Source organism: Diabrotica undecimpunctata, chromosome 7, assembly GCF_040954645.1.
Source record: "Diabrotica undecimpunctata isolate CICGRU chromosome 7, icDiaUnde3, whole genome shotgun sequence".
NCBI lineage: Eukaryota > Metazoa > Arthropoda > Insecta > Coleoptera > Chrysomelidae > Diabrotica > Diabrotica undecimpunctata.
In genome coordinates this window covers 98,663,930-98,674,499 of record NC_092809.1, presented here as the reverse complement: position 1 = coordinate 98,674,499, position 10,570 = coordinate 98,663,930, and the positions used below count along the sequence as shown (strand labels likewise).

The following is a 10,570-nucleotide window of genomic DNA, read 5'->3' as shown; positions in this document are numbered from 1 at the left end:
TCGATTATGTCCATTTCACAGACATAACCATTCGCGAAGGTTCTACCGTAAACAAAGGTTAAATTCTGTGTTAAATTTTATTGACATTTAGGCTTTTCAGATCAGAATATAAACTTATATGTAAATTAAACAACCTAAATTAATAAACTACACTATTTCAAATCCGTAACTATATGTAAACTAAACATTTCAAATTAACAAATAACCCCACTTTATATTCGTAACTAGTATTTCTGTCTGTCATTTATTCAGAGTATATTTGGTTGCCTATGCACATGGCTCACTTAAATATATAATTATTAAAAAAAACTTTTTACACTTATTATATGTTAATTTCTTAAGAATGCCCTCATATAAATATATTCTATATTATATAACTTATTAAAATAACCAAATACTTTTTATATCTAATATTATCTAGTATATAACTTGTAAATTATTTTTTTAAACACTATTTTTCTTTCTCCTATAATTAATATCATTTCAATATATATATTACAAAATATATTTTTAGTAGATGAATTACTTAGTGTGTAGAAGCTACTGTTAGGTGACTACCGGCTCCATTAGAATTCAGTATTTCCATATGTCTATAAAAAATGACAAATGAAATGGCGAAGAATTTTTTCTTAGCTACTTTATCTTTATCTAAGTCTAGGGAATTTTGTTGGAATCTATTTACCATATTACTTTTCCATGACTTGCTTTACGATTTCCTTCTCCGATTTCTATTTATAATAGTCTCGAAGATGCTGTGGACAGAATACAGAGAAAAACCAATAATTCATTTTTGTTAGAAGATCTTAACGCAAGCAAAGGAAATATCACCTTCTAGAATAAAAATCATATATTAATATTATATTAATTACCTTCATTAAGCTTTTGATTTTATTTTCTGGAAACAAATCTTTCTAACAGCGGTCGTTCTACTTATTAGGGTGTCTGTACGTTTCGAACGTTGGCAATCATTCTGGCTATGATGATTTTGTTGGTTGATATACGGAATAGCTGTGCTTTTCTATACTAGGTCTTTCTATACCATGCTCCCAGGTTAGCAAGCCAGGATATTCTTCTTCGTCTTGTGGTCTTTTTTCCTTCAATTTTACCTTGCAAAGTGTATTGGAGTAGCTTATATCTGCCTTGATTTCTCATTATATGTCCCAAGTACTGCAGCTGACGGCCCTTCACAATGTTGACCAAATCAGCGGTTGTGTTCATGGTCCGTAGTACTTCTTCATTACTGACTTTGCCTATCCATGGTATCTTCAGGATCCTTCTGTGTAACCATAGCTCAAAAGCCTGAAGTTTTGATAGTTTTCGCCTTCAATGTCCACGTTTCTACTAAGTACAGAAGCACTGAGTACACGTAACATTTAGGGAGCCTTATTTTTGTTTCTAAGGTGTGTTCATGTGAATGTGTGTTCCACATCTCCAACCCTATTCAAAATATACTTAGAGAAAGCCTTGACTACATGGAAAAGAAAATGCAAAGACATGGGAGTACCGGTACGGAACGAATACCTATATACGTTAAGTTTTGCAGACGATCAAGTGATGATTGCACAAGACCAAGACGACCTCAGCTACATGATGAAGAAACTACCAGAAGAATATACCAAGGCTGGCCTAGATAATAACATCGCGAAAACAGAATACCTATCTACAAGTGAAGAAGACATAGATCTAGACAAGAAGATCTACAGATTGATGACAACGTAACAATCAAAGGAAAGGATAAATTCAAATACCTGGGGTTTATAATCACGAAAAAGTCAACAACAGAGCAAGAAATTACACAAAGATTATGACAAACAAGAACAGCAATCCGACAACCTAACTCAGTATGGTGGGATAGACACCTAAATATGAAGACAAAAACGCAGATTTATAAAACATTAGTGCGAAGTATTATGACATGTGGGGCTGAAAATTGGATCATAAACAAGAAAAACAGCAGTAAGATAGTAGCAACAGAGATGGAATGCCTGCGAAGATGCTGCAGAGTAACAAGAATGGATAGGAGAAGTAATGACGAAATAAAGCAAAGAACATTAATAGAAACAGACATACTAACATATATAAAACAAAAAAGACTAAAGTGGTATGGACATGTAAGAAGAACTAGCGACAGCAGATGGATAAAGAGAATAATTGAATGGAGCCCCATAGGAAGGAGGAAAAGAGGACGACCTCGAAAATCCTGGAGGAACGAAGTAGACGACGCCATGAATAGGAGAGGACTTAACGATGGAGAATGGAACAACAGAGAGAGATGGAAACGGTTGAGCGAGGAAAGGCAGTGAATACTGTAGAATCCTTAAATATATATATATATATATATATATATATATATATATATATATATATATATATATATACTATAATCAATGAGTCGTGGGACAGTACTTAAGACATTAAATGTCGCATCGGAAAGGTAAAAAGTGCATTCTTGATTATGAGCTTTGTGTTAAAGAGCCATGAACACACCTATATATATATATATATATATATATATATATATATATATATATATATATATATATATATATAGGTGTATTCATGGCTCTTGAACATAAAGCTCATAATCAAGAATGCACTTTTTACCTTTCCGATGCGACATTTAATGTCTTGAGTACTGTCCCACGACTCATTGATTATAGTTCCCAAGTCGTTGTACTGTGAGACACGTTTAATTCTTATTTGGTTCACATATATATATATATATATATATATATATATATATTTGCTCGTTATGTTTTCCTTGCTAATGATCATAAGCTTGGTTTTGCTGGTGTTTATATCCAGGCCACATGTTTTACTTGTTTCCGTTATTTTGTTCATTAAGTTTTGGCGGCCCTTCTATGGTATTGAAAAACACTATTATGTCATCTGCATACCGCAGGCCATTGCTTGACTCCATTTATTGAGATGCCTTAATCAATATTTTTTAGAGCCTCTTCAAAAATGTGCCTCGAGTACAGATTTAATATTAGTGGTGCAATTATGCACCCCTGTCTCACTCACCTTAAGATTTGGACCTGACTGTATATTCTTCATCTATTCGGAGCATCGCTGATTGATTCCAATACAGGTTAGCTATTAGTTTTAGGTCTCTTCCATGCCTGAAGTTCCTGTCTTCTTTATATCGAAAGACTTCTTTTAGTGAATTAGGCATGCAATAACATCACAGCTGACATCTCTACATTTCTTAAACAATACCTGCACGCTAAATATAGCTTCCCTCGTACCAACGGCGTTCACAAATCCAAACTGATCCTAGCATTTCTGGTAAATTCTTTTGTGGATGAACAAACAAATCTTTTAAAAACAGCTTCAGCAAATGGCTCATTAGGCTTATGGTGATATAGTCTTCACAAACTTTTGCTCCTGGTTTTCTGGGCAATGGTACGATCTCCGATTTGAGCCACTCTACTGGTATTTTTCCTGCCTTGTATATTTCGTTAAATATTTCAGTTATTTTATTTCAGTCAGTTTATTTCTTCTGGTTCTTCTTCTTTAATGGTGGGTTCTTGTATTGTTCGAAGGTCGTGGAAAGTTTTCTCCAAGTATTCTTTCCACACTTTCCACTACTTCCCATACAGCGGTCGTACTGCAACCGATTTTTTTATTGTACAATTTTCATTTATTCAAATTTTCACTTCACTCCATCCAAAATTATGGAAACATGTCCTATAGATCTAATGGATCGGCAGGTACTATATGTTTATAGATTCACATGTTAATTTTCAAAAAGTACTTGCAGCCTGCGATACAGTGCCTCGGAGTTGTGTAAAGCATGGTTGATTGTTTCAGTTTCTATACCACAGAAGTCTACAGCTTAACTCTTGATAAAAAAGCCTTATATTGTAAAGGTGTCCCTTATCTGAGACATGTTCAACCATAGAGTCTGTTAAGATTATGTGCAGACTGTTGTAAAAACAACATTTTATATTAATTTCAGTTTATTTTTCGTTTCCACAAATGTTGAATTTTATCTTAGCGACAGACTGTATTTGACAGACTGTCAAAAGTTCGGTAAAAAAGTGCATTTAGTTTTCTCTATAGTCGCGCGCCCCTAAAACGCCGGTATAAAAATGAACAATTTATTAAAGCGAACTCTTTATTTAGTAATATTGCCTTTGTAAATATTTTCTCGGTATTAAATGTGTAGTATCGATTAATTACGCTTATTTTTCTCTAAGTACAAACCCCTATAAAACCAAACACATACTGAACCATCGCCGTGAAGTCTGCTTATCTATATCGAAGGAAACTCTTGTACAGTCCATGGTCCTAAAATATTTGGTACTGTACACGCACGGGGAAAGGAATTTAATAAGTTTTTTCCCGAACAATTGTTGGAGATCAATCAAAGTTCCAACATTATTTTTGGTCCTTCGAGCCGGATTTTGTGTTTGGTGATCGCGTTATTTGTACTTTACTCTTAGGTTTGCATATTTATATAAATGTGATTAAAAGACCCTCGAAAAGACTAATGTGTCGCGATAAACTCTAAAACAAAAGGACAGAAGTGAATTTTATCTGGTGTTTGTGCCTGTTGCTGTAAACTACTGGACAAATTGGGTGAGATTTTTCCATATTATAATTTCGCTTATGCACAAAGTGAACCGCTTTTCAAAAAGACTATCTCTTTAAAAAATTTATTAGTAGACATTTGTAGACATTTACCGCGTGTGCGAAAAATTTAATTGAAAAGTAAACTCTCAGTGTAATTTAAGACATTTATCGCGTTTTAATAAACTATAAACTCTCTCGCCGTGTGCTACACATGTTATTATATGATATAAACATTATTGACTCTATTCTCGTTGTGTGCTCTACAGGTTATTATAATATAAACATTATTGACTCTATTTTCGCCGTGTGATACAGATATTAGTATATAATATAAACATTAATTTCTCTAAAGAATTCGGTGTTTGCACGGCCTTAGGCATTTGTTTTTGGAGTAGTACCTTTTGTTAAAGTCAAAATGGAAGATCTCAAGAAGAAGAGAAAACCACTGAAGGCCAAGATTACCAGAATAGCGAACTGGTTACTAGAAAACGCAGATGCAGAAACTGACGGTCTCCAGTTTCAACTCAGACACACCGAATTGAAAACATGTTATCTGAAATATGAAGACGTGATGGATCAGATTGAAGAAATCGATGAAACCGATTCTGAAACAGAAGACAGGGTACTGATGGAGGAAAAATACTTTTCTACACTAGCTGGACTGCAGCATAAGATGGAAGCTTTAAAGTTACCCTCCCACTCGCTCATCTCAAACGATACTCCACGAACTGTAGCCACTGCTAAGGTTAGGTTGCCGGAAATTACGATGCAGGTATTCTCAGGAAACTTCGCCGATTGGAACGCGTTTTATCAGCTATTTGAAACGCTAATAATCAATAATGTGGAGCTAAACAATGTGCAAAAATTTATATATCTGAAATCTTTCTTAAAAAATGAACCTTTACATTTGATAGAAAATATAGAAGTTGTAGAAGAAAATTTCCGGATCGCTTTGGACACGCTTAAGAATAGATACGAAAATAAATCGCGTGTGATTAGTTTACACATCCAAAAATTGTTAAAGGCTCCATCTTTAGCTAAAAGTAACGCAAAATCATTACGAGAATTTTTAACTCTTTGTAAACAAACTTTACTTGCTCTTAAAAATATGTCTGTACCTATCGAACATTGGGATTTACTATTGATCGAAGTATTTTTACAAAAATTAGATTTCGCGACGCATAGGTCATTTGAGTATGAAATAGATTCAAAGGCTTTACCTACTCTCTCACAGTTTTTTAGTTTTCTCGAGAAAAAATGTGATATTCAAGAAAAATTAAACGTTTCTGATAATGATAAAAAATTTAATAAACCTCAATTAAAAACATCTTTGTTTTCATCAGTTAATTTACAAACAAACTCGTTTTCGGATACTAATTGTATATGTTGTAAAAGTAATTCTCATAAAATTTATCAGTGTAATGATTTTAAATGTCTCTCTTTACAGGAAAGATTTAATTTTGTAAAAGGTAAGAAACTTTGTTGGAATTGTTTGGGTAATAAACATTTTTCTCAAGATTGCAACTCTTCACGCTCATGTAGTATATGTAAGAAAAGACATCACTCGCTCTTGCATAGTACCTCTGAAAATGTCTCTTCCTCTAGGAACACGAATAGGCAATCTTTCTCGATTGATCGCAACGCTCAAGCTCCCAAACATTCTCAAGGCTCTTCCAGTCGTGTTGCTTACACATCTACTCCGCCCTCTTATAATGCTCATGCCCAAAACGAAGCTTCTACCAGTTCGTTCAAACCTCCTTTAGAAGTACAAAATACTGCAGATTCTCATACAGCCACTTCTCTCTCTGCTTTATCAGTTAAAACTGATGTATTGTTGGCTACCGCTTTAGTGACAGTGTATTCTAAAGATGGCAGACCTATGCATGCCAGGGCGCTCCTAGATAATGGGAGTCAACATTCGTTCATTTCTCGTGATTTGGTTGAGAAGTTAAACCTCACCCCTTATTTTAAACAGATATCAACCATATCCGAAAACACCTCAATGTCAAATCAAATGATTAACATAGAATTTTTTTCCTATAATGTGAAGGATAGAAGTTTCAAAACTTCTTTTGCTGTACTTGATAGTATAACCTGTAGGCTTCCTAAAGCTACCCTAGATAGAAGCAAAATAAATGTTCCACCTAATCTCACTCTCGCAGATCCCTCGTACTCTGTTCCCGGTAAAATTGATTTGCTTCTAGCTGGCGACATCTATAGCGAATTATTGACTGATGGATTCATTCGTTTAGGAAAGAATCTTCCCATTCTTCAGAATACCCACTTAGGTTATGTTATTTTTGGTACTATTCCCCCTCATGTCTTTCATCGGAGTTCAAACTTGGCTATTTCTCAGTCAAATGTTTCTCTCTTTGTTCAGTCCGAATCCGAAGAGAATAATTTAGATAAATTGATACAACAATTTTTCGAAATTGAAGAAGTTCCCCACGTTAGTAAATTAACCCCCGATGAGGAATTGGCTGAACAAATATTTAATAAAACCACTCGTATTTTACCTTCGGGTCGTTTTCAAGTAAACCTACCACTTGTCTGCGAAAATGCGCATAAAAAATTAGGTGAATCTTTTAAAGTAGCTTTAAAGAGATTTATTAATTTAGAAAATAGGCTCTTAAAAAATGAAAATACATACGCTCAATATAAGTCGTTCATTAGTGAATATCTTTTTCTCGAACATGCTAGAATAGTCCCTCTCTCTCTTACTAATGAAAATTTAGAAAATAAATATTTTCTCCCGCATCACTGTGTAGTAAAGGAAGAATCCTTAACAACAAAACTTAGGGTTGTTTTCGATGGTTCGATGAAAAGCTCTAGTAGTTACTCGTTAAATGATATCCTACTCAAAGGTCCCACTCTTCAACCGGAACTTTTTGATATTTTGCTACGCTTTCGATTATATTCCTTTGTTTTCACAACTGATATACAAAAGATGTACAGACAGGTTAAAATCAATCCTGATCAAACCTTTCTGTTAAACATACTTTGGCGTGACTCCCCGGAAAAAGATATTGAGTGCCTGGAATTGCAAACCGTTACATATGGAACTAAAAGCGCCAGTTTTCAGAGTACTCGCTGTTTAATGGAACTGGCAAATACTCATCAAACTGAATATCCCCTGGCCAGTGACGCTCTTCAAAATAATTGTTATATTGATGACATTCTCTACGGTGCTAATGATGAGCAAACTCTCCTCAAAGCTCACAAGGAATTAACTAGTTTACTTGGAACAGCATGTATTTCTCTACATAAATGGTGTTCTAACTCGGACTCGTTTCTAAAAAACATTTCTTCTCTCTCTTCAAACTCTTCTTATGTCATAGCTCCAGATAATTGCTCTAATAAGGTTTTAGGTTTATGCTGGAATCCTGTTCTTGACACGTTTTCAATCTCTCTTCCAGATTTTACCCTAAAGAACTCATACACTAAGAGAGAAGTACTGTCAATGATTGCCCAAATATTTGATCCTCAAGGTCTTATTAATCCCGTTACAGTTGTCGCTAAGCTTATAATGCAAAAGATTTGGATTTCCAAAATCAGTTGGAACGATACCATTGACGCAGATACGTTACATGAATGGCTAAGTTTTATTAGCAGTCTCTCTCATTTTAAGGACTTAAGTATACCTAGATGTCTCTTTTTAAGTCAAGAAATCACTGGTGTTGAGATTCACTCATTCTCAGATGCAAGTTTAAAGGCTTATGGAGCTTGTATCTACTTACGTGTGACCTATAAATCAGAACAGGTGTCTTGTTCCCTTCTAGCATCTAAGAGTCGCGTTGCTCCGTTAAAACCCTTGACCCTTCCAAGATTGGAACTCATGGGTGCTCTATTGTGTAGTAAACTCACAGCAAATATTGCTAATATTGTTAAAGAAAAGTTATCTCAATTAGACTCTATAAATATGTGGTCGGATTCAGAAATTGTTCTCGCTTGGCTTCGTTCACATCCTTCTCGTTGGACCCAATTTGTAGCAAATAGGGTTGCACAAATTTTAGATAATTCTCCTAATGCTCACTGGAGGCACGTACGATCCAAAGAGAATCCTGCCGACATACTCTCCCGAGGAATGCTACCCTCTGAATTAATAAATTCGTCCTTATGGTTTCATGGTCCTCCATTTTTAAATCAACTTCAGTTGGATTTATTGAAATACAACCCAAAGGGGTATACTTCCAAGTTGCCTGAAGAAAGGAAAATCATTCTCCACGCTCGAAATGATCAAATAGATTTCTTCACCTCACTTTCTGATAGGTTCTCCAATTTTTCAAAGTTTGTAAGAACTTTAGCCTATATGTTTAGATTTGCTAATAATGCTAAACCGCTTTCTCGCAAGTTAACTAATACCCTTGAAGTCAGCGAACTTCAAAACGCTGAACTTAAGATTATTAAGATGCTTCAGTATTCCAACTTCTCGAGTGAGATTTCTGAGCTTAAGAAAGGTAAAACTCTATCTAATAAGTGTCTTTTACCCCTAAATCCCTTTTTGGATGAGAATGAAATGCTCCGGGTGGGAGGTCGCCTCAGAAACTCAGACGTTACCTTTGATCAAAGATACCCTCTTCTCCTCCCCTCAAAAAATCGTGTAGTTCGTCTCATCCTCCACAGAGAACATGTCAGACTCTGTCACTCAGGTCCTCAAAATACTTTGTCACAAATTCGTCTCAAATATTGGCCTTTAAATGGACTACGAGAAGTCAAGAAGGTCACTCACCAATGTATGGTTTGTTTTAAGTTTCGTGCCAAACCCGCTACCCAGATCATGGCAGATCTACCAAAAGAACGTTTAAACTCCTCTCGAGTGTTCGCTCACGTCGGATTAGATTTTGGCGGCCCCTTTCAGATAAAGTCTTCCAACCTTCGTAAGGCTCCTTTATTAAAATTGTATATTGCTCTTTTCGTTTGCTTGTCGACTCGAGCTGCTCATATTGAAGTCGTTTCCGGCCTCTCTACGGAGACGTTTCTTCTCGCTCTAAAACGCTTTATTAGCCGTAGAGGCCTCCCTCAAACAATATTCAGTGACAACGCCACGAACTTTCTTGGTGCTCGCAACCAGCTGTTTGAACTCTATAAGTTTTTCAAGGAAAAGGAAAGCTCTCGTTCTATTAAGGAATTTTTGGCCTCATCTCATATTCGCTGGAAAACTATAGTTCCTCGAGCCCCTCACCATGGTGGTATTTGGGAAAGTGCTATAAAGAGCGCAAAGCATTATATGCGTAGGCTCCTTGGCAATGTTAAGCTTACGTTCGAAGAATTCACTACAGTTCTCGGTCAAATTGAAGCTGTGCTCAACTCCCGGCCTCTTTGCTCCCTTTCAAATGACCCCTCCGATTTTACGTATCTTACTCCTGGACACTTCTTGATTGGACAATCTCTTACGTCCTTTCCTGAAAAAGATGTGATCCACATTCCTGAAAACAGATTGAATTTATGGCAACATTTGTCCAAACTCCAACAAGTGTTTTGGAAAAAATGGTCTATCGACTATTTGAATAGACTTCAAAATCGCCCTAAATGGTTTCTCCCTCATAAAAACCTAGAACCTAACGATCTCGTGTTGCTGATTGAAGACAACACTCCTCCTCTTCATTGGGTACTAGCAAGAGTTATTGAGGTCTTTCCCGGAAAAGATGGGAGAGTAAGAATTGCCTCGGTGAAAACTAAAGATGGAGTCTTCAAGCGCTCTATTACAAAATTGTGTCCTCTACCCAATGACGATTTAATTTAAGTTAGTATAAGATGATAATTGTAATGTATTTTTTCTTCCGCCTGCTCTCTTGGCATAATATAATCTGTTTATTTGTGTTAAAGCCAGCGCTTCAACGGGGGCGAGTATGTTGTAAAAACAACATTTTATATTAATTTCAGTTTATTTTTCGTTTCCACAAATGTTGAATTTTATCTTAGCGACAGACTGTATTTGACAGACTGTCAAAAGTTCGGTAAAAAAGTGCAATTAGTTTTCTCTATAGTCGCG

The 10,570-nt window shown here is 35.6% G+C and overlaps 1 protein-coding gene across 1 annotated transcript; it reads left to right on the top strand.

Annotated features, from left to right (window-relative positions):
• Nucleotides 1–4,993: 4,993 nt before the first annotated feature.
• LOC140446567 (uncharacterized) lies at nucleotides 4,994–10,321 on the top strand. Its single transcript, XM_072539131.1, has 2 exons — nucleotides 4,994–5,728; nucleotides 6,026–10,321. Exons 1-2 carry the CDS (start codon nucleotides 4,994–4,996, stop codon nucleotides 10,319–10,321), a joined length of 5,031 nt encoding a protein of 1,676 aa, XP_072395232.1.
• The last annotated feature ends 249 nt before the right edge of the window (nucleotides 10,322–10,570 follow it).

Coding starts and splice junctions, on each gene's coding strand:
- LOC140446567 (XM_072539131.1), top strand. CDS start 4,994: ATGGAAGATCTCAAGAAGAAGAGAAAACCACTGAAGGCCAAGATTACC. Junction 5,729..6,025: donor GGGATTTACTATTGATCGAA/GTATTTTTACAA, acceptor CTCTCTTTACAG/GAAAGATTTAATTTTGTAAA.